Source organism: Hyperolius riggenbachi, chromosome 10, assembly GCF_040937935.1.
Source record: "Hyperolius riggenbachi isolate aHypRig1 chromosome 10, aHypRig1.pri, whole genome shotgun sequence".
NCBI lineage: Eukaryota > Metazoa > Chordata > Amphibia > Anura > Hyperoliidae > Hyperolius > Hyperolius riggenbachi.
Genome location: NC_090655.1, coordinates 194,946,948 through 194,972,450, shown reverse-complemented (window position 1 = coordinate 194,972,450; position 25,503 = coordinate 194,946,948). Strand labels below are relative to the sequence as shown.

The 25,503-nt window shown below is 43.6% G+C and overlaps 1 protein-coding gene across 1 annotated transcript in view; it reads left to right on the top strand.

The window, feature by feature from the left end:
* Window positions 1-25,503, top strand: part of SLC43A1 (solute carrier family 43 member 1) — a 113,558-nt gene that overhangs the window by 45,530 nt on the left and 42,525 nt on the right. Inside the window, exons 6-8 of the mRNA XM_068258184.1 lie at window positions 5,507-5,599; window positions 7,373-7,506; window positions 12,311-12,471. Of these exons, the coding sequence (XP_068114285.1) occupies window positions 5,507-5,599; window positions 7,373-7,506; window positions 12,311-12,471 (388 nt within the window). The remainder of the gene's footprint in view (window positions 1-5,506; window positions 5,600-7,372; window positions 7,507-12,310; window positions 12,472-25,503) is intronic.

Here is a 25,503-nt window from a genome sequence, read left to right as displayed (position 1 = left end):
GCTTTGTTACTGATTCCTGGACATTGGTCTCCAGAATCTGATGATACTGAGTGGAATCCATGCGTTCTTCAACTTTGACAAGATTCCAAGTCCCTGCACTGGCCACACAGCCCCACAGCATGATGGAACCACCACCATATTTTACTGTAGGTAGCAGGTGTTTTTCTTGGATTACTGTGTTCTTTTTCCTCCACGCATAATGCCCCAATAACTCAATTTTAGTTACATCAGTCCACAGCACCTTATTCCAAAATGAAGCTTGCTTGTCCAAATGTGCTTTAGCATACCTCAAGTGGCTCTGTTTGTCCTTTGGGTGGAGAAAAGGCTTCCTCTGCATCACTATCGCATACAGCATATCCTTGTGTAAAGTGCGCCAGTGGTTGAACGATGCACAGTGACTCCATCTGCAGCAAGATGATGTTTTAGGCCTTTGGTGCTGGTCTGTGGGTTTACTGTTGACTGTTCTCACCAGTCGTCGCTTCTGTTTATCCGAGATTTTTCTTGGTCTGCCACTTTGAACCTTAACTTGAACTGAACCTGTGGTCTTCCATTTCCTCAATATGTCCCTAACTGGGGAAACAGACAGCTGAAATCTCTGAGACAGCTTTCTGTATCCTTCCCCTTAACCATGATGGTGAACAATCTTTGTCTTCAGGTCATTTGAGAGTTGTTTTGAGACCCCCATGTTGCTACACTTCAGAGAAAATTAAAAGAGGAAGGAAACTTAAAATTGACTCCCTTAAATAGTCTTTCTCAAAATTAGATTCACCTGTGTATGTAGGTCAGGGGTCACTGAGCTTACCAGCCAATTTGAGTTCCAATAATTAGTTCTAAAGGTTTTGGAAGCAATAAAATGACTGGAAGCAATAAAATGACATTAAAATGACAAATATTTGCACCTGCCTAATTGTGTTTAAATAATTGTTGCACACTTTCTGTAAATCCAATGAACGTCATCTCATGTCTCAAATATCACTGCGTGTGTCTCCTATATGATATATTTAACTGACATTTTTTATCATAACAAAAAACAATTTATACAGGAAAGTCATGACGATTGACAAAGTTGCCCAAACTTTCGCATCCCACTGTATGTATGTATATATATATATATATATATATATATATATATATATATATATATATATATATATATATATACAGAATCTAACAAAGCTGAGTGCATCGCTAACATTTTAGTAAATATTTTATAATATATTTCATAGTACAACGCTTTTCATAGGACAAGACTTTGTTATAAAGTAGTCAGTGTACAACTTGTATAACAGTGTAAGTTTGCTGTCCCACCAAAATAAGGGGGCTGAGAGGGGCACAGAGGCATGGCATAGAGCAGGGAATATACCCCCCGGCCCACCTCGGGTACACTTTAAGGTGCCCATACATGTTTGCCAGCTAATGTGGCTATCAGATCAATCCCTTTCTTATCTGAATGGGATCAGAAAATGATCTTCTCCCCCCCTCCCCCTAATCCAGGGGAACACACAGCTATACAAGCCCTGTAAATGCTGCTTTCTGGGATTTTATATTCACAATGAGCATGTATGATGTATATGTGTGCTGTTTAGAGACTGCTATGTTTATAGGTTAAAAAAAATCCCAGTTTACAAGGCTTCTATTTATAATATAAAGATTGTATTTTTCAAGAATGGTTTTAGAATTGATACAATGCTAATATCATTCCTTAAGCCATTTCATCAAGTCACATGTATTTTGTTTAGAACACAGAAGTAATGTGACCCTGTATACCACAGGAATATTCATCAGTACAAACTGCAGGAAGGAAACCCTGTGACACACTTGCTGCTGCTGTCACATACACATTGTTGTTTCTATAACTGTCTCTCCTTATGCCCTTGATGCAGGCCAAAACAAGACTTTTAAAGTAGGTGTGTGACCACAACACTGCCTGATTGGCCAGATCTGTTACCTGCCCTCCTTTTATCACCTGGGATAGCTCCATTTACTGTATGTGGGCTGCAAACAAGCACTGTTGGTTACAGAATATTTTACTCTGAGAAAAGAACTCTGTTTCCAAACGCTGTCACGTTACTTGATGTGATACTGATAACAAGTTCAAACAAATGTCAACACAAAACAACAGGAGGTTTCTGTGAAGTATTCAGTAAAATCGAACTTGCAAGGAAAAAGCAACTTATCTAAATGTTTTTGCAGACAGTCCCAATGTTAAAAGACCACGATCGTGAAAAATGTTGAAATTAAAAATACATACACATAAAATGTACATTTCTCCCACAGTAAAATGCAGTATAAATTACTTTTCTCCCATGTTGCTGTCACTAGGTAGTAAAAAACTGACTGATTTTGAACTAGTCCATTTCCACATGCGGGATTCTAAGAATTTTCTTTATTCTTTACAAAAGCACTCCCTGGGAAAGGATCCATACAATGATATCAGCCACCTTCCCTATTCATTTGCACACTATTTTGGCAGTTGAACTGAGCAACTGCAGTCCAGTAACGGCGCCCAGGACTTACTACCCTTGCTTTCAAAGCACGATACTGACCTGAGGAAGCAGCTTTTGCCACGAAACGCGTTGTCAAGTGCACCTACAATAAAATGTATTCAATTTTACTGACAAATCCTGTCTTTTCTGAAACAAGACACCGATAAGGTAGGATACCTATACGGTTGTAGCTTGGTTAAGCTATATTAGCCTAATTGAACAACGGGCGGCTCCAGTTACAGTCTCTACTCAGTCCAGTAAGTGTTTTTGTAAATAAAGAAATAACTGAGAATCCCTCTTGGGGAGATAGACTAGTTTAAAACCTGTCAGATCTGTCATATTTTCACTGCCTGCTGTAAGTGACTGCAACATAGGAAAAAAGTCATTTATAAAACATTGTACTCTGGGAGAAATGTACACTTATATGTGAGCATTTTAAATTTTACAATTTTTTCGCTATAGTGGTTCTTTAAGCCATTTATTGTTTGAGATCCAAAATAAATACAATTTTGATATTTGTAAGAGATTTAGCAGAAGATGGAAGGGAATAGGGTATACAAAGATAAGGCAAATCATGCTCGTATTGACTATCAATCCTGATTTGGGCAAGATTTTCATGAATTTGTGGCACCTTTCCCCCAGGGCTGGAACTGTACTAGGATCGTATATAAATGAGACAGCATAGGGTTATCCTATAGCGGCATATAGGGTGACCATTGGCCCACTTTTGCAAACATACTATGTGAAATACTCTATGCCCAAGGCCAGATTTATACTTTTCCTGCCCCAGGCCATGTGTGTTGGAGGTCCCATGTGCAGCAGTGCCCCTCCCATTCCATGCACAGCCCCGGCTTCCATGTATATCATCTACAGTATGTACTGCAGCCCCTCTTTCATCAGCTTAAGTTTTAATGTCTTGTTCCCCACGTTTAACCTTCTCTTTCATATGAAGTAACCCCTATTTCATGCCCAGGTGCCCCTTTGGGTTGCAGCCATATAAGGCCCAGGCCTTTCTGGCCTTTCCAGTAATCCAGCCCTGTCTATGCCCTAATCCTGGTTTTCATGGGCATAGTGCATCTGGTCCCCAATATGGTTAATATGTCAGCTGTTCATAAGAGCCAATTCTGGTGGCTTCTACCCTCACTGCTGGATTGTACAATGCACCACCTATGCAACACTAACAGTGCGGCGGATGTGGTATAACGGCATGCAGCATCCTACCGTACTGTAAGGGCACCACTGCAGATATGGCACATTAACAGTGACAGTGAAGCATATTTTTATTGACTGTAGGCAATGCATCCCCTGGATAATGCGCGGCGTGGCTTTCCCAATCTGTTACATACATACTGCTAAAAGGAATTTTACTCAACATCCTCTGACATTATACAAAAACTCAACATAGATTGGGAATTTTTTTTTAATTTTGATATTGCAAGAATTCATTTGTATTTTTTAAATGTACTTTCTTTTTTAAAAAGCTTTCCAGATACTTTGCCAACCCAAGCATTCATATTGCTGTTCACAAGGCAAGAGGGAAACATGTATGCTGCCCCTGTTATCTTGACGCTGGCCTGCATGCCCTCTTTTATTGGAGTATTCGTTGAAAACCCCTCTTAAAGCTCTGGAAGCCAATGCTGACAGACCAAGACATTCCTTTTAAAATCAGTTCACTTTATTTGTCAAATATTTTGCATTGATAAACTGCGGTAAACTGTCCATGTAGTGATTGGTATATTGGAGGCTACCATATGTATTTCCCTTACACAATACCAAATGCCTACCTGCCCAACTGATCTTTTTGGCTTCAGTATTATCTCAATCACACACTTGAAACAAACATGCAGGTAGTGTGGTCAGACTGTAGTCATATCTCTAAGCTGTTTACTTTTTCTAGGGCATTAGATTGAAGTACTACAGACATGGGACCTGACGCACTATGTTGCAGTAAAGTTGCAGTGCGCAGGAAGAGCACAACAATTTTACTATTACTGATGCCAGGGGAGCACCACACCCCTGGGTGTTAGCTCTGAGGGCGTTACGGTGTTAACCTGCGCACCTGGTAATGCCCTTGGCGCTTAAAGTGTTAATGTGCGGTGCTAAAAGGGTTACTGTGCGGTGCTCCCCCCGCGTTAGCAACAGTAACATTGCTGTTTGTTCCCTGCACAAGGCAATTTTACCGCAGTATAGTGCATCAGGCTCCTTGTTACATAGTTGGCTTGGAAAAAAGACATGGATCCATTGAGTTCAACCTGAATATATGGTACAACACTAGCCTGAAACCTTACATATCTTTGTTGATCTAGAGGAAGGCAAAAAAAAAAAAAAAACCTTACAAGACTTGGACCAATTAGCCCTAAAAGGGAAAATAATCCTTTCCACCTCCAATTGGCAATCAGATAAAATCCATGGATCAACACTGTCGGGAATTACCTAGTAGTTATAGCTGTGGATGTCCTTCAATACAAGGAAAGCATCCAAGCTGCCTAGTGTAGTGGCTGGATAGTGGAATGGTTAAGGGCTCTGCCTCTGACACAGGAGACCAGGGTTCAAATCTCGGCTCTGCCTGTTCAGTAAGCCAGCACCTATTTCAGTAAGGAGTTTCTTGGGCAAGTCTCCTTAACACTGCTACTGCCTACTGAGTGCGCTCTAGTGGCTGCCTCGCAAGCGCTTTGAGTCTGACAGGAGAAAGGTGCTATACAAATACTGCAATTATTATATAAATGCAGATATAGAATTTGCCATAGCTACTTCCTGCGGTAACATATTCCATAGGTTCGGCAGGAAATTGGCATTAGTTTAAAAGGAACTATGTTAACCTCCATATTCCTCTCACTGTAATTCAATAGTATATTGAGTTAGTGTGCATCCTTTTTCTTGTCTTTGGTTACCTAGAAAGGTTATTGCATTATGTATGGAAGGGGTTGCTGTGAGCATCTCCATGCAGTTCATCTGGTAATTGTTGGCATGGTCGCACTGTATCATTTTGTAACCGGATCTCTCACAATTATCTCTTGCAGCTACCAAATATGTTTGGAAACCTACGTTCCACAATGATGTCTTTAATGATTGGATCTTATGCATCATCCGCCATTACATTTCCACTTCTCAAAGTAAGTATTTTGTTTGGCATGGAAAATTATGATTACACCTGAAAAACTGCACAAATGTGGATTTTTCAATTAAAAGTAAAAGAGAATATGTCTACATAAAAAACACATAAAACTGCATATGTGATGAAATGTATCTACTGGGAACCCTTAACCACTTGGGAACCCTTGGTACGCTTATCTACTCCCCACAGAACTTCACTTCAGCCACAGGGGAGTAGATAAGCGTACTGTTTATTTACCGACACCGCTCACGATCGCCGCTTGTCTCCCGTCTGCAATCGTCACAATCCTGTCCCTCTGTGATCGGGGAATGGATAACAGCTGTTTCCATCCCCGATCACCTGATTAACAAAAATCCGACAGAAACAAATGTAAACGTTTGGTTCCGTGTTATATTTACTCAACATAGAACTTAGTCTAGCACCATCTTGTGGCCAAAAAGTAAAAATGCATCCAAATGCACCCTAATACACTAATCCATAGGAGTATTAATTTTTGTTTATTATTTTTTAAGTCATTTTCTTCACATCAAAAAATGTAAAGATGAAAAAACGCCTTTGTATTGCTATTTGCTAGAAATATATGTGGCATTTAGAATTTTAGTTAACTTTTAAAGTTGTCCTTTAGGTGCTATTATGAATGCCTTCTCCAAGGTTGATGTCCCCATATCCAGGGCCGGATTTGTACTTTTCACCGCCCAAGGCCAACTATACCGTCTGGTTGTTATCTCTGTGTGCCCCAATGAGAATTCTGTTTACTTTCCCTCATTGGATGTCAGTTGTCACAGACAATGACTATTTTAGTAATATGCGTATAGATTATAAGTTATGTTTGCTTGTTATCTCATTAATGATGGAACCATTGTGTCACCATGAGTGTTAGGCTGAAGTGTACCTGCAGGATAGAGATTACAGGTCTTGCAGGGACGACAGTAGTACAAGACAGGGAGTTTGAAGGTTAAATCTGTTCTTGTAGATATGGATGGCTGCAGAGAATAGCTTTACTGCCCCTCACTGAGCCGCCCCTAAATTTCTGGTGCCTTAGGCCATGGCCTATGTGGCCTTGCCAGAAATCCGGCCCTGCCCATATCCCATTTATTCTGTATGGTGCTAGACAATTGGTATGGTCAAGATGAATGACTGAACATTTTCCATCATTGAATTGCATCTGCCATTTTCTTGCCATATACTGTAGTTGTTATCCTTTCCAGATGCTTCGGCATTATGTCACTGTCTTCCTACATGTTGATAATTCTGCATAACTTTGTATCATGTGTAAAAATTCTGTTCTACGTAATATACTAGGTTATTAATGTATACATTTAAGAGTACCGGACCCAATACAGAACCGCATGGGACCTCACTGTTAACAGTCACCTATTTTAATTGTAATCATTGGCCACAAATCTTTGCCTTCGGTCCATAAACCAGTTCTTTAGCCATGTACACAAATTCTTCCTCTGCATCCTCAATTTCTGTACCAGGCTGTTGTGGATATCAGTATACACGGCCTTTGCAAGATTGAAGTATATTACAAGAACAGCTTTTCCAATATCCTTGTTAACATACACCACCTCATGCATGGGTAGTAAAGGAAGTGGAAGCCACCAGAAAGAACATAGTGGTGGGAGGTAGTGGGGACTGTGGGGTGAAAGGCTGCTCGGATACAGCCTCTACTTTTTACTAAGGAAAAAGGAGGGAAAGTAAATACTAATTATTTTATGAATCCAAATGATGTGAAAAGTTTTTGTGTAACGTAGCAATCTTTCTGCAGGTTATATATGAGGCAGGTGTCTCATTCGTGGGAATTATGTTGGGATGGTCTGCTTTAGCTTGCCTGATTTTTCTCAACTGTCTCATCAACTGGCCCAAAGAGTCCATCCCATCACCGGAGGAGACAGCATATAAGTAAGTGTGCATATCATTCAATAGGGTTGGTGTTCAAATTAAGGTCATAGGTAACTTCAGCCCAAAAATGGCTTTTCTAATTCAGTCCATGCCAACCCAAAATAAAAACAAAAAACTGAGATATTCAATGGGGGAATTCTACAGGCTCCGCCGTAATGCTTCGGGCCCTCTGATCATGGGGGGAAGGGGGTCCTATCCTCCTCTTGGTTGTGACACTCAGTCAATTGGCTGTCTGACACCACAGCATCACAGGCAGCCATTGTCCCATGTAAGTAGAGAGCTTTACTGCCTCAAGCACTTGTGAGCTGACGTTTGCTGGTAACACAACTTCACTGTATCACTGGCTGCAGCCTTTGTTAACCTGTGACATTGCTGTGTTGCTGATAGACAGATAGATGGATAGGTAGTTAGACTGTATTGTTGACAAATGGATAGATAGATAGATAGATAGATAGATAGATAGATAGATAGATAGAATCTCTGCTGAGTTGAACGTCACAGTCAGTTATGAGTTACAGCCAGGGTTTTATCCTGCCATATTATCCATGTTTGCAGAGTATGATGCATAAGCATAACATAACAAGTATTGGCAAAAAATTCTAATATATATATTTTTTAACTATATTGATATCTGCACTGTAGGCCAGTGTTCCTCCTCATCATCACAGTTGAGTTAATAAAGTAGCACAAAATGTGTTCGCAGGGTGTGACGCATAACACAAGCTGTGAAGCCAGGCAATTTTTTTTGACAGGAGGAACCCCCTCAGGGCCTGTATATTACTTGTAACAGAACTGTGAAACCTGGCTAATTTTTTGACTGGAGGAATCCCCTCAGAGCTCTGCCTTTACTCAGAGGCCTGTATAAAATCTTGCATGTTCTCTTAATAGCCCCATATAATGGCCTGGCCAGCAACATAAAAGCCCCCTCGTTTTTCTTGGCTTGTACAGTGTTATGCACAGCTGTGTGAGTCTTGATATGCCTTTTTAAAATATATTTGGAGGCTATACAAGCTCTACACAGTCCAGAAAACTAACTAAAGACCCCCCCCCCCCCCCATTGACATCAATGGTGTTCAAATTGGCTGTTCAGCCGACCCAAAGAGTTTGGGCCTATTCCATCACATGGTCCAAGAAACGAAAACAGTAAAATTTGGCCAACACTATAATTTGGTAAACAGTGGGCAGAAAAAGAAATCACTGGGGCTGATTTATCAAAACATATACATAGAAACGGAAAGCAAAAGTGTGACAGTTGCCCAAAGCATCCAAACAAATTATTTAGATTATTTTATATTAAGTAAACCTGTAACTTGTAATTTAGAAGAAAACAGATACTTACCTCGGGAGGGGGAAGCCTCTGGTTCCTAATGAGGCTTCCCCCGCCCTCCTCAGCCTGGCAGCCATGAAAAAAACAATTACACAAAGCTTTAGAGGAAAGATGAGGAGGGTGTATATCCCAATAACATCAACAAAGACCTTTTTATCTATTAAAATATAATAATTTTATTGATTGCATCATACAAAAATAAGAAATCTTAAAAAGCCAAGCAAGGTTGATCAGATCACCCTATTGCTCACACACCATACTCCAACCGCACTCCAGACTCTCAAACCTCCCCATGTAAATGATTATGTTCACAGCCACTGGTACCAGTAATTATGCTGATCAATGTTGCTCCAGCACATTAATTTCTGATGAGATGTAATAGTTCCATTAAAGTTGTTTCACAATAGTGAAGGGAACATACAGTATATGCTCCTGCTTTAAGACAGTTCACTTGAATGTAATAGCAGACCATACAGCGTTAGAGTTGATTCAACAAAAACCCGCTGTTTGTTCAAGATGAAGCAGATAAAGGAAGCATTAGATCAAAGCACATTATGCCAGCGGTAATAAATGCTGATGATATTAGTAGCAGGGTAGTAAAGCAGGGTGGTAAAGCCACAGATGCATCAGAAGTGCTTCAAAGCCAGCAAGCAGAGGAAGCCGACACTGTATGTGGTTAATAGTAGCAGCTGCACAAGTTCACACAACATAGAGTCTGTAACATACCGATTTATCGGTGTCCAGCTTCCAAATGTCCTGCAAGTGCATCCATATAGTGTGGCGTCCAAACAGGCCACTTCTCACCATGCAAGAGTCCGTGTGGCAGGCAGAAGGTCACAGCCAGGGCAGGTGAGGAAAGGTATGGGCAGTCTGACAGGGAGAGAGTGATGAGGAGCGTCGGGGCAGCGATCAAACACACGCCAGGCAAACCACGCTAGCCCACAACATGTTTCACCGGATACTTCCGGTTTCCTCAGGTGGGTGTGGTTTAAGCATCTGTCAAGCTGCAACTACCTTGCACACTTTGTGGTGGCGCCCAGCCAATCGCGGCGCACAGGGCCCGCCCGCCCCCAGCCTAGCCCCCACAAGGAGGAACAGAGGAGAGGCATTGCATCATCACTCCAGCCGGGACGGAGGAGGGCGGGCACAGCAACACAACGTCCAGGGGGCGCAACCATCCAAATCAACAAAGTGTCACCCGGACATCCCCGGGGGCGGTGCCCGACCCACCCCCACCACCGCAGCACCCACCCAGGAGAGAGGTCATGGAAAAAACAAAACAATAACATCATCTATTGCTGCTGCATTCAGGTGCACTAGCAGTTTCAGATGCCTGCACAGTAGAGCGGACCAGAGCGGACTCGGCTATTTTCGCCGAATGGAAAGCCGCTAGTGCACCTGCACGCAGCAGCAACAAGTGAAAAGAAGTAGACTTCCAAGGGTCCCAGTGCTGGGTCACCTCTGCTGAGGAGGATGGTGGATGCCTCTTGCGTATCCAATGGCTTCCCCCTCTCGAGGTAAATACCCCATAAGGGGCAATTTTTTTCCTTTCAAGTACGCTTTAAAGAGAACCCGAGGTGGGATTTCATTATGTTAGTGGGGCACAGAGGCTGGTTGTGCACACTAACACCAGCCTCTGTTGCCCCATGGTGTGCCTCTAGGACCCCCCTGCGCGCCGCTATACCCCCCGCAGTGCTAGCGACACACAGCGTGTCGCCAGCACAATGTTTACCTAAGCCTGTCTGTTAGCGCCGCTCCCCCGCCTCCTCCGTATCGGCGTTACCCGCCCGCGTCCCTTCCCTCCCGCTGATTGGAGGGAAGTCACGCGGGTGGGTAGCGCCGATACGGAGGAGGCGGGGGAGCGGCGCTAACAGACAGGCTTAGGTAAACATTGTGCTGGCAACACGCTGTGTGTCGCTAGCACTGCGGGGGGTATAGCGGAGCGCAGCGGGGTCCTAGAGGCACACCATGGGGCAACAGAGGCTGGTGTTAGTGTGCACAACCAGCCTCTGTGCCCAACTAACATAATGAAATCCCACCTCGGGTTCTCTTTAATAGATTAGATATTAGATTTGATATCATATTGTTAGTGCAAGGTGGTAGGAAACAATAATCATGGAGATATTGTTAGTTTCCCTAATCTGCTATAAAAAGCAAAATGTATGGCCGGCTTAGTTCAACTTAAAGGACAGCTAAATGAGAAGAATATGGAGGTTGCCATATTTATTTCCTTTTAATCAATACCAGTTACCGGACAGTCCTGCTGATCTATTTGGCTGTAGTAGTGTTTGAATGACACCAGAAACAAGCATGTGGCTAATCTTGTCAGATCTGACAATAATTTTGGAAACACCTGATCTGCTTCATGCTTGTTTACGGTCTATGGTTAAAAGTATTAAAGGGAAGGTTCAGGGTGAGGCAAAAAAAAAATCAAAATCAAAATCCACTTACCTGGGGCTTCCTCCAGCCCGTGGCAGCCAGGTTGTGCCCTCGGCGCCGCTCCGCAGGCTCTCGGTGGTCTCCGGTGGCCGACGCGACATGGCCAGGCCGGCTGCCAGGTCGGGCTTCTTCTGCGCTCCAATCTGCGTTTCACGTGGGCGCGCTGACGTCATCGGACGTCCTCCGGGCTGTACTGCGCAGGCTCACAACCACCGGAAACCACCGTGAGTCTGCGGAGCGGCGTTGAGGGCACATCCTGCCTGCCACAGGCTGGAGGAAGCCCTAGGTAAGTGGATTTTTATTTTTATTTATTTTTTTGCCTCACCCTGAACCTTCCCTTTAAAGGTGGTCAGCAAGAGAGCCAGGAAACTAGTATACTGCTTAAAAGTAAATAAATATGTCAGCCTCCATATACCTCTTACTACAGTTGTCCATTAACACTTTAGCAGCCACATATGGTAAAAATATCAACACAAATGTAGCCTGCGGTGTATGCCCTGCCCTGTATTATCTCATATGTGATAACGCAGGCGGGGTTGCTAAAAGGTTAAATCTGAATGGCTGTTTTGGACATGTGGGCCCATATGCAATTAACCTTTTCTCCTGAGTTTTCTCCTTGGCTATATTTTTAAACGTGTCAATAAAATGCCTTTTAAATCACCAGCAAGCAAGAAAATACTTAAATAGTTTTGACAGTACTTTTTCACATTCTTTTTGGCACTTTTTCAATTGCAAAGTGTTGAAAAGTTATTCTAATTCGAAGATGAAAAAGTATCTCTTAGAAGAGAAAGGTAATTGCATATGGGCCGTGTACTCTAGTTTCTTTGTTTCTGTCTTGATGAACAAAGAAACTAGTAAGAGGGCTGACTAGTTCAGAAGACAGCACCGAAATACTGCAATGTAGAATGTTTGCTGCAAAGGCTTGGTGAACGTTTACAGAATGATATAAATGCAATTTATGTAATGGACTGATCTTTCAACCTGAAAACATACTGGTTAATATTATTTATACTCACCTCTATTTTGGTAATCTCACAGGAAAAGTGTCACATTGCGCACACTTGCGCTGGATCATAAAGTCACTGGAGACCAGTTTTATAACCATGTGACTGTTGTTGGTCAACGATTAAGTCAGAAAGGAAAAGCTGAAGGAGAGCATTTGTCTAATGAAGACCTGTCAAAGCCCACAAGAACAAATGGTAAGAGAATGGTGAGGTAATATCCTATAATTAGTGCTTGTGCTTTGTCATGGTTTTAACGAAAACTGAATACGTGAAATAAGAAACCATAGAAAAAATGTATTGAACTCAATAGAAGGAGTGAAATCTACCATCAAAAGCCCAAAAACACTGGCCCTTTTCCTGTTGGACTAGTTCCCCTGTTTACTTTAATACATGCCAGAACGTAGACTGCAGTCCTCAGGAGCACAAACTAAGCCCACATTAGCAGAACTCACTCAGTTACTGTTTATAGTTATACAGTATGTTTATATGCGTTACACTGTTATTCCCTGTGATTGATGTATATAACGATACCTAATTACGACATTTGTCATGTTTGTCAAGTTATGTTGTTAAAACAAAACAATAAATCTTTTGAAACACAAGAGCCAAAAAAGAGGTTCATTTATGATGGGGAGGAAGGGACTTACCAGCCTTTATTTGGGTTGTGCAGAGATATACAAACTATACAGATTCACTGACAACTAATACACATTCCATTACAATTGAACTCAATAGGGTTGATTCACTATAACAGATAGCGTGCCTTATCAGAGTTAACATGCCCTATCAGAGTAGCACAGTGAGCGCTACGAACTTATGCCTGCTAATTGGCAATGAGGAGAACTCCACTCGTCCTGCCCTGAGCCCCTGCAGCTCCAATCACTTTAAAGGACATTATCCCCGCACTTTCGATTGGACCAATATAGGCTGCCTATTAAGTTTCCTGTCAAGTGACAGGCAGCCTATTGGGTCAATCAAAGTGCGGGGATAATGTCCTTAAAAGTGATTGGAACTGCAGGGGCTCAGGGCAGGACGAATGGAGCTCTCGTCATTGCCAATTAGCAGGCATAAGTTCGTAGCGCTCGTTATGCTACTCTGATAAGGCATGTTAACTCTGATTAGGCACTGTATTTATTATACTGAATCAACCCCAATGGGTGTAATACCTGCTGCTAACCACTTAGCCACCATATTTTAATAAAATCGTTTTTACTATTTAGAGACCCTTTAATTATTTTTTTTTTAGACCTCCCATTACGCAGACACTACATATTTATCAAAGATGGAAATGCAACAGGCATAACAGCCCTCATAAAGGAAGGGCCTCTGCAACAAATCTGCATACCTCCCATGGTGGGCAAACCATTTACACAGTGACGTAACTACAATTCATGGGGCCCCCTAGTAAACCTCTGATGGGGCCCCCCAGTGTTCACTCCCCTTCCCTTTATTCCCCTTGTTGCCCCTCAGGGCCTTGGGGCCCATCTCACAAGGGTCATAAGACAAGTGTGGCCATTGTGATCTTCACATCCACAGAAAGAACCGCCACAAAAACTCCAAACCTGAAGTATAGTCCCCTGTATAGGAGGAAGGGAAGGTTAGTATTTGGGGTCCCCCACAGCTCTGGGCCCCCTGTGATCGCAGGGGCTGCTCACCTCTAGTTACGCCCCTGTATTTACGTCTATAACATTGTTTGCAGCAGTAGAGTATTGTTCTGTCTGTCCTTTGTTCTTTCACTTGTTCGCATATTAAAGATAATCTGTACTGTCCGATTTGTACAATAAAAACCATACCAATCGAGTCACTGTGATGTCCTGGATCCCTCTTTGCCATTTCCCCTGCTCCCTGCTTTTAATCACCAGTGTTAAGCAGTGTTTACAAACATAAAACATGGGCGCTAACCAGGAGGCAATGTTTATATATTTTTATTTTCTGCATATATATATATATATATATATATATATATATATATATGTATATATCATGTTACAGTATACTACAAGTTTTTATTACATAGTGAATTATCTGCACTCCAGTCTAGGATTCGCACGGTTTCTCAGCATGTGACAGGCAGCTCCCCCCCCCCCCCCCCCCCTCAGCCTCACAAACTGCATCACTGTCTGTGAGGAATAAACAAAGCACACAGAGCCTGGAGGGGGCGTGCATAACTTGTATTCATCATTAAAACAGAGGCAGCCCATTCCTCCCTGGGTCAACAAAGCTTGACAAAGAAAAGATTAGATATATTACAGAAACAGTGCAACTGTCTGTGAGGAATAAACAAAGCACACAGAGCCTGGAGGGGGCGTACATGACTTGTATTCATTACAACAGAGACAGCCTATTCCTCCCTGGGTCGACAAAGAAAAGAAGATTAGATATATTACAGAAAGAGTGCAACTAGAACAGCCTGCAGTAATGCAGTCCACATTAGAACAGGTATAGGAACTTATAGGATCGAAGAAATAAGGCTGAAAATTTAGTTACAGAGTCTCTTTAAGTCTAAACAATAATTGCAATTTGCTTGGCTTTCTTGACACTTGTACACAAAAAAAAAAAAACCCACAAAAAAAAGAATGTAAGTTTGTAATCCCCACATTAAATTAATCTATGTCCACAGTTTTTCTCTGATTGGTCATTTCTTGATGGTTTTCCCAGTAGCAAAAAGAAAGCTTATGTGTTGGAATTTTGCATAATTGTAATTTTGCATCAAAATTCATAATTGCAATGCAAAATCGTAATGCAAAATTTACTGCAAATTCATAATTCATTTTGTGCATAACAATAGTTATGTGCAAAATGTCATTTGATTCTTTGGGGACAAGACAAAACATTTTCGGAAAAAGAAAACATTTTTTTTTTAAACTCAGTAAAATGACATTTTTGCTGCGCCACACTTTGATATATACCAAGTTTGGTATACACAGTTTATACCTGGGCCGGGCCGAGGCAGAGGCAAAAGAGGCTCCATCCTCTGGGCGCTGTGTAGGAGGGGGCGCACAACTCACTCATCTATCATTCCTATATTGTGTTTGACGCAGAGAGAAATAAGAGAAGTGGCTATATGACAGTGACTGCAAGCCAGATAACTAGAGATTAAGGTGTTGGGGGGGGGGGGGGGGCGGCACCTCTTAGTCTTATAGCAATCAGTGTGTGACGGCTGGGGTGGGAGGGATGGAGGGGCGCAGTTTGGTCTCTCAGACTTGGGTGCTGGTGGACCTTGTCCCATCTCTGGTTTATACATTTTAAGAAAATGGACAATGTGGGGTCCCCCCTTCCATGCCTCTCTAACCCCTTGCCATCCAAGAAGGCTGCTATAGCTAGAATTCTGAGCCTGAACCATATGTGGCTCCGAATGATCCATGATTTCGGGGGCCTCTGGAAGAGAGGGGTGAAAACGCCTTCTCCCAAAGCCTTTGCCCAACCCATGGACAAGGGGATCTTCCCCACCTCCAATGCCCTGTATAAAAAAAAGTATACAGAACTTGGAACTTGGTATATATTAAAGTTTACCCTAGCTGAGATTAAAAACATTTTTTCCTTTGGATTTTTTTAAAATCGACTTTTTTAAAAAATTACGAGGTCTTTTTGAAAAAATATATTTTTTGCCACTATTCTCCCTATTCCCCCTAATCCTCCTGGTTTGCATAAGCTTTGTTTTTGTTTTGTTTTTTGCAATTTACATGAAAAATCTTATACTACTGTTGTGTTCATAATTTTGTCTTCCATGTAAAATTTATGAATGGAATCAATTCAATTACGCAATCATAGTTACACATGTAATCATAAAATGTTATGTGAAAATTTGCGTACGCGAAATTAGCACATTACTTATGGTCCTCACTTCTTATAACTGTCCCTATCCAAAGAGGGAAGCTGTAAACAAAGCACAGCAGAGTGTTGTTAATTCCAGTCGCCGGTCACCTTTGAAGAAATAAAGGATTATCTGAGAAAGACTCTGACCCAAGTGCCCAATTAATCCAGTTGTCTGAAATTCCTTCGAGCCTCCATTTATACATATTATGTTACTCTATGTTTACTGGCGAACAGGGGCGTTTCTAGGTTCCTGGGAGATCCGGGGCACCCCTGGGCACCAAGAGGGAATAAAAAATGGGTGTGGTCATGCCGCGTAAAGTGGGGCTGGGGACTTTACTAGGCTTTGCTTGGCCGTATGCTTTACTGGGCTGGGACCAGGAGGCTTTACTAGGCTGGGGGGTTTGCTTTGCTGGGCTGGGGCCCTGGGGCTTTGCTTGGCTGTAAATAGGTAGGTGCCTCCAGTATAGGTTAGATAGGTAGGTTCCCCCAGTAGAGGTTAGATAGGTAGGTGCCTCCAGTATAGGTTAGATAGGTAGGTGCCTCCAGTATAGGTTAGCTAGGTATGTTCCCCCAGTATAGGTTAGATAGGTAGCTTCCCCCAGTGTAGGTTAGATAGGTAGCTTCCCCCAGTGTAGGTTAGAGAGGAAGGTTTCCCCAGTATAAATTAGATAGGTTGCTTCCCCCAGTGTAGGTTAGATAGGTAGCTTCCCCCAGTATAGGTTAGAGAGGAAGGTGCTCTCAGTATAGATTAGATAGGTAGATGCCTCCAGTGTAGGTTAGATAGGTAGCTTCCCCCAGTATAAGTTAGATAGGTAGCTTCCCCAGTATAGGCTAGATAGGTAGCTTCCCCCAGTGTAGGTTAGATAGGTAGCTTCCCCAGTGTAGTTTAGATAGGTAGCTTCCCCCAGTATAGGTTAGATAGGTAGCTTCCCCTAGTATAGGTTAGATAGGTAGCTTCCCCTAGTATAGGTTAGATAGGTAGCTTCCCCCAGTAAAGATTAGATAGGTACCTTCCCCAGTGTAGGTTAGATAAGTAGCTTCCCCTAGTGTAGATTAGATATGTAGGTTCCCTTAGTATAGGTTAGATAGCTAGCTTCCCTCAGTGTAAGATAGGAAGGTGCGGGGCGCTGAGCGGGTGCAGTTAAAAATTCACCTTTCATCGCCGCAGGCACAGCCTCCAGCTTCTTCCGACTTCCTCCCCTGGCGTAGCGTGCACTGGTAACTGGTGACATCTGTCACGTCATCAAAATGTACAACTTATCAAGCACAAGGGGAGAGTAACCTGCTATTGCTATCTTATAATCTAAAGCAACACCCAACATTTATTTTTGAGGTCCACAGTGATGATTCGCCAGCAGGGGCATCGCTAGGGCCTTTGATCCTGGGCTCCGCCCCTGAACCTGTTGCCATGGTGCCCAGGATCAATTGAGCGGCAGGAGGGGGCTCTGGACGGAGCAGCGGGGGGAGCGGGCAGTTAAAAACTCACCTTCCGTTTGATCGGTCCGCAGGCACAGTCTCCATCTTCTTCCGACTTCCTTCCTCGGCGTTCGTCGCCTTGGTTACAGCAACCTTCAACGCATGGGAAGTTACCTCTGACACATGAAATGCAGCAAACATTACCTCCGACACTTGAAATGCAGCAAATGTTAATTCCGACACATGTGAAATGCACATATATTACTCCACATATGTGAAATGCAGCACGTTACCCCCTGCTCTGTCCCTCTGCTGGGCCTCGGTGGAGCAGCTCTGTATGGCACATCCCATCTTCCTGCTGTACTGGCCAATGGTTTAGAGGGAGCAGGAGAGAGAGTCAAGCTGCCCACGGAAACGTTCCTGTTTGAGGTGGAGCTATGTTACCAGGGGACAGAGCTACATGGATCATGTTCAGGGGCGGAGCGATGCAAAGCCACTGGAGCCTTGGTCACTTGTGGGCTGAAGGATAGCGCCATAGCTCAAAACCTCCCTACCCATCACTCGTTATACAGAAGCATTGCTCAGGTGAATAGCTAGTATTCGTTTGAGTAATGCTATTAATGCTCGGCCACCCCACAAGCGAAACTGGTAATTGGATAAGAATTTTGCATGCTGCAAGCTACTTATCACCTTAACCTCCTGAGCGTTCTGGACGAGCTGAGCTCGTCCAGACACGCCGTGACCCCGGAGGGTGCCGCTCAGGCCCTGCTGGGCCGATTTTTACGAAATAAAAAGGAGCACACGCAGCCGGCACTTTGCCAGCCGCGTGTGCTACCTGATCGGCGAGAGAGGGTCCCCCCAGCCGCCCGAGCCCAGCGCAGCCGGACCAAACAGTTCCAGCCAGCGCTAAGGGCTGGATCGGAGGCGGCTGACGTCAGGACCAGGGCTGTGGAGTCGGAGTCGTGGAGTCGGAGTCGTGGAGTCAGGCAATTTTGGGTGCCTAGAGTCGGAGTCGGGAAAAAATGCACCGACTCCGACTCCTAATGAATTTGTAACTGTAATTAAAATAGAAAATATGATAAAATGTTCTATTTCTCAGATAATAGTCATTAAAATAATGTATATATACAGTATATATACAGTAATAGCTGTGCTTAGTCCACAAAAATGAAATAAACCAATAAAAATTAGTTACTTGTGCTGCTTCAATAAAGCAGTCCCCGTACTTTTAAAGGGAAGGTCCAAGCAAAAAAAAAAAAATGAGTTTCACTTTCCTGGGGCTTCTACCAGCCCCATGCAGCCATCCTGTGCCCTCGTAGTCACTCACTGCTGCTCCAGTCCCCCGCTGGCAGCTTTCTGACCTCGGAGGTCAGGGCCACATTGCATACATTTTTACACATTCCCGCTAGTGCAGGAACATTAACACATACATTTTTACGCGTTAGTGGTGCAACGCGTACATTTTTGTTCCTGCACTAGCTGGAATGCGTAAAAATGTATGCAATGTGGCCCTGACCTCCGAGGTCAGAAAGCTGCCAGCGGGGGACTGGAGCAGCAGTGAGTGACTACGAGGGCACAGGATGGCTACATGGGGCTGGTAGAAGCCCCAGGTAAGTGAAACTCATTTTTTTTTTTTTGCTTGGACCTTCCCTTTAAGGTCAGATATACATATCTGATTGTGACTGTATATATGATGTGTACACAGGAATCTCTTATATATACTAAATAACATCTATGCTGTAAGAATAAAGCTTGATGTGTAGCTGTGTCACTAATAGAGATGGTCAACGAGATGGAAATAATTCTGCATTGATGCTGATTTATGCAAATGTATGCACTCCCTTTGCTGATGAAATCAAATAATTTGATATGTTGTTAAAATTTGGTTTGGTGACTACAAATTAAAGGGTAACTGAGACGGATGAAAAGTAAAGTTTTATACATACCTGGGGCTTCCTCCAGCCCCCTTCAGGCTAATCAGTCCCTCGCTGTCCTCCACCACCCGGATCTTCTGCTATGAGTCCTGGTAATTCAGCCAGTCAGCGCTGTCCGGCCGCATGCCGCTCCCACAGCCAGGAACATTCTGCACCTGCGCAATAGTGCTGCACAGGTGTAGTATGCTCCTGGCGGCGGAGTGTGTGCATGCGCACTACGCCCGACTGGCTCAAGTACCTGGACTCATAGCAGAAGATCCAGGTGGTGGAGGAGGACAACGAGGGACTGATTATGCTGAAGGCGGCTGGAGGAAGCCCCAGGTATGTATAAAACTTTAATTTCATCTGTCTCAGGTTTACTTTGTTACACAGTAGTACTATACTCTACATATGCACTCCCCACAGAGCTGCAGGGAATCCACTGAGAATGCTGTGCACATTGAACACAGAGGTGTTGTCTGTTTACAATCTCCTCATTCCCTTGCAGAGTACCTGCACATCATTCTTACATGTACCCACACTTACATTGCCTACGGCCTGATAGATGTTCTTTGTTCCGGTTTGTACCTTTTACAAGTACTCTTACCAAGGACTAGTTTTAGTCTAAAGGGAATAAATATAGTAGTCTACATATCCTTCTCACTTCAGTTGTCTTGTAAAATTCCTAAGCGTTGGCAGTTAAGAGACGAATTTCATGTTACACACTTTTAATCAACAAAATTGTAATATGCAAATTAGAGGAGTCGGAGTCGAGGAGTCGGAGTCGGTGGAATCCTAAACTGAGGAGTCGGAGTCGGTGGATTTTTGGACCGACTCCACAGCCCTGGTCAGGACGTCGGCTGACGTCCATGACGTCACTCCGCTCGTCGCCATGGCGACGAGGAAAGCAAAGCAAGAAGGGCCGCTCATCGCGGCCCTTCTTGTTACTTCTGATCGCCGGAGGCGATCAGAAGTACGGATTAGGAGCGCCCTCTAGTGGGCTTTCATGCAGCCAACTTTCAGTTGGCTGCATGAAATAGGTTTTTTTTTATTAAAAAAAAAACGTCCGGTCGCCAGCCTGGCGATCTTAATAGAACGCCAAGCAGAAACAGGATAAGGCCCAATGTTCTTTGATTTGTTTGTGATTATAGTGCAACAGAGACATCTAGTGGTAACACAATGATAAGCACATGTTATAGTTGATAATGTAGTCCTGTTATTATTATTATTATTATTATTGTATTTATAAAGCGCCAATATATTATGCAGTGCTGGACATTAGATTAGGTTACAGACAATATTTAGGGGTGACATACAGCAATATGACAATACAGGAATACAAGAAAGACCAGATCACACAGCACAGTATGAGTACAAGGTAAAGCTTAGTCAGTCACTGGATGGGAGCGTGGAGATTAGGCAAGTTAGGTTCACTCAGATGCATAGCATGGGTTCACAGTAAAGGAGGTGCATGATCAGGTAGGACACAAAAGGAGGTGGACCCTGCCCAAAGGCTTACAATATAGAGGGAGAGGTAAGGACACAAAAGGTAGGGGACCAGAGTTCAGCTGTGGGTTTAGAGCACTTGTAAAGGGTAGTAGGCCAGAGTGAAAAGGTGAGTTTTGAGGGCCTTCTTGAAGATGTTAAAGGAGGGGGCTGCCCTAATGAGTGGAGGTAGGGAGTTCCATAGTGTTGGAGCAGCTCTTGAAAAGTCCTGGAGGCGTGCATGGGACTGGGTGATGCGGGGGGATTGAAGCACACCTGAACTGAGAGGGATATGGAAGCTGACATAATTATTTCCTTTTAAACAATGTACATTACCTGGATGCCCTGCAGAGCCTCTGCCAAAATGTAATGGTACTAGAGTAGGTTGCATTTTCATACATACACTATGTACACTACACAATATATACACTACACGATACATACATAGACATATGATTATGGTAAGGATTAGATTGTGAGATCTTGAGGGACAGTTAGAGCTCTTTCACACTAGGAGCTGTTCCGTGCGTTTTTACGGATCACTCCTAGAATGCAGTAAGCGCAGTAACATGAAAATCTATTCCATGTTACTTTTCTCATTAGACAAAGCATTTCAGAGCATTACGTTGTAATGCTTCTGGGAGCTTTTAATCGTCTGCCACACGCCGAATGGATCAGTCAAAAACAGTCTTATCAGTCAGCCGACAGCTTGTACTCACGTGCAACTGTCGGCAGGACGACCGCCCCGCGGGAGGGTCTGACGGACCTGTTGTTTACAAAAGTACGGCGTGCGTATGCACCTTTAAGCTTGAAACAGTATTCTTAATACACTTCAAAAACGTAGGTTGAGGTAGTAGAACTCTTCTTATGATAGGATCTCTGAGTAAGATGGGCCAAATGCATAACAAATCATCAAATGTATGCAATGTGGCCCTGACCTCCGAGGTCAGAAAGCTGCCAGCGGGGGACTGGAGCAGCAGTGAGTGACTACGAGGGCACAGGATGGCTACATGGGGCTGGTAGAAGCCCCAGGTAAGTGAAACTCATTTTTTTTGCTTGGACCTTCCCTTTAAGGTCAGATATACATATCTGATTGTGACTGTATATATGATGTGTACACAGGAATCTCTTATATATACTAAATAACATCTATGCTGTAAGAATAAAGCTTGATGTGTAGCTGTGTCACTAATAGAGATGGTCAACGAGATGGAAATAATTCTGCATTGATGCTGATTTATGCAAATGTATGCACTCCCTTTGCTGATGAAATCAAATAATTTGATATGTTGTTAAAATTTGGTTTGGTGACTACAAATTAAAGGGTAACTGAGACGGATGAAAAGTAAAGTTTTATACATACCTGGGGCTTCCTCCAGCCCCCTTCAGGCTAATCAGTCCCTCGCTGTCCTCCACCACCCGGATCTTCTGCTATGAGTCCTGGTAATTCAGCCAGTCAGCGCTGTCCGGCCGCATGCCGCTCCCACAGCCAGGAACATTCTGCACCTGCGCAATAGTGCTGCACAGGTGTAGTATGCTCCTGGCGGCGGAGTGTGTGCATGCGCACTACGCCCGACTGGCTCAAGTACCTGGACTCATAGCAGAAGATCCAGGTGGTGGAGGAGGACAACGAGGGACTGATTATGCTGAAGGCGGCTGGAGGAAGCCCCAGGTATGTATAAAACTTTAATTTCATCTGTCTCAGGTTTACTTTGTTACACAGTAGTACTATACTCTACATATGCACTCCCCACAGAGCTGCAGGGAATCCACTGAGAATGCTGTGCACATTGAACACAGAGGTGTTGTCTGTTTACAATCTCCTCATTCCCTTGCAGAGTACCTGCACATCATTCTTACATGTACCCACACTTACATTGCCTACGGCCTGATAGATGTTCTTTGTTCCGGTTTGTACCTTTTACAAGTACTCTTACCAAGGACTAGTTTTAGTCTAAAGGGAATAAATATAGTAGTCTACATATCCTTCTCACTTCAGTTGTCTTGTAAAATTCCTAAGCGTTGGCAGTTAAGAGACGAATTTCATGTTACACACTTTTAATCAACAAAATTGTAATATGCAAATTAGAGGAGTCGGAGTCGAGGAGTCGGAGTCGGTGGAATCCTAAACTGAGGAGTCGGAGTCGGTGGATTTTTGGACCGACTCCACAGCCCTGGTCAGGACGTCGGCTGACGTCCATGACGTCACTCCGCTCGTCGCCATGGCGACGAGGAAAGCAAAGCAAGAAGGGCCGCTCATCGCGGCCCTTCTTGTTACTTCTGATCGCCGGAGGCGATCAGAAGTACGGATTAGGAGCGCCCTCTAGTGGGCTTTCATGCAGCCAACTTTCAGTTGGCTGCATGAAATAGGTTTTTTTTTATTAAAAAAAAAACGTCCGGTCGCCAGCCTGGCGATCTTAATAGAACGCCAAGCAGAAACAGGATAAGGCCCAATGTTCTTTGATTTGTTTGTGATTATAGTGCAACAGAGACATCTAGTGGTAACACAATGATAAGCACATGTTATAGTTGATAATGTAGTCCTGTTATTATTATTATTATTATTATTGTATTTATAAAGCGCCAATATATTATGCAGTGCTGGACATTAGATTAGGTTACAGACAATATTTAGGGGTGACATACAGCAATATGACAATACAGGAATACAAGAAAGACCAGATCACACAGCACAGTATGAGTACAAGGTAAAGCTTAGTCAGTCACTGGATGGGAGCGTGGAGATTAGGCAAGTTAGGTTCACTCAGATGCATAGCATGGGTTCACAGTAAAGGAGGTGCATGATCAGGTAGGACACAAAAGGAGGAGGACCCTGCCCAAAGGCTTACAATATAGAGGGAGAGGTAAGGACACAAAAGGTAGGGGACCAGAGTTCAGCTGTGGGTTTAGAGCACTTGTAAAGGGTAGTAGGCCAGAGTGAAAAGGTGAGTTTTGAGGGCCTTCTTGAAGATGTTAAAGGAGGGGGCTGCCCTAATGAGTGGAGGTAGGGAGTTCCATAGTGTTGGAGCAGCTCTTGAAAAGTCCTGGAGGCGTGCATGGGACTGGGTGATGCGGGGGGATTGAAGCACACCTGAACTGAGAGGGATATGGAAGCTGACATAATTATTTCCTTTTAAACAATGTACATTACCTGGATGCCCTGCAGAGCCTCTGCCAAAATGTAATGGTACTAGAGTAGGTTGCATTTTCATACATACACTATGTACACTACACAATATATACACTACACGATACATACATAGACATATGATTATGGTAAGGATTAGATTGTGAGATCTTGAGGGACAGTTAGAGCTCTTTCACACTAGGAGCTGTTCCGTGCGTTTTTACGGATCACTCCTAGAATGCAGTAAGCGCAGTAACATGAAAATCTATTCCATGTTACTTTTCTCATTAGACAAAGCATTTCAGAGCATTACGTTGTAATGCTTCTGGGAGCTTTTAATCGTCTGCCACACGCCGAATGGATCAGTCAAAAACAGTCTTATCAGTCAGCCGACAGCTTGTACTCACGTGCAACTGTCGGCAGGACGACCGCCCCGCGGGAGGGTCTGACGGACCTGTTGTTTACAAAAGTACGGCGTGCGTATGCACCTTTAAGCTTGAAACAGTATTCTTAATACACTTCAAAAACGTAGGTTGAGGTAGTAGAACTCTTCTTATGATAGGATCTCTGAGTAAGATGGGCCAAATGCATAACAAATCATCAAATGTATGCAATGTGGCCCTGACCTCCGAGGTCAGAAAGCTGCCAGCGGGGGACTGGAGCAGCAGTGAGTGACTACGAGGGCACAGGATGGCTACATGGGGCTGGTAGAAGCCCCAGGTAAGTGAAACTCATTTTTTTTGCTTGGACCTTCCCTTTAAGGTCAGATATACATATCTGATTGTGACTGTATATATGATGTGTACACAGGAATCTCTTATATATACTAAATAACATCTATGCTGTAAGAATAAAGCTTGATGTGTAGCTGTGTCACTAATAGAGATGGTCAACGAGATGGAAATAATTCTGCATTGATGCTGATTTATGCAAATGTATGCACTCCCTTTGCTGATGAAATCAAATAATTTGATATGTTGTTAAAATTTGGTTTGGTGACTACAAATTAAAGGGTAACTGAGACGGATGAAAAGTAAAGTTTTATACATACCTGGGGCTTCCTCCAGCCCCCTTCAGGCTAATCAGTCCCTCGCTGTCCTCCACCACCCGGATCTTCTGCTATGAGTCCTGGTAATTCAGCCAGTCAGCGCTGTCCGGCCGCATGCCGCTCCCACAGCCAGGAACATTCTGCACCTGCGCAATAGTGCTGCACAGGTGTAGTATGCTCCTGGCGGCGGAGTGTGTGCATGCGCACTACGCCCGACTGGCTCAAGTACCTGGACTCATAGCAGAAGATCCAGGTGGTGGAGGAGGACAACGAGGGACTGATTATGCTGAAGGCGGCTGGAGGAAGCCCCAGGTATGTATAAAACTTTAATTTCATCTGTCTCAGGTTTACTTTGTTACACAGTAGTACTATACTCTACATATGCACTCCCCACAGAGCTGCAGGGAATCCACTGAGAATGC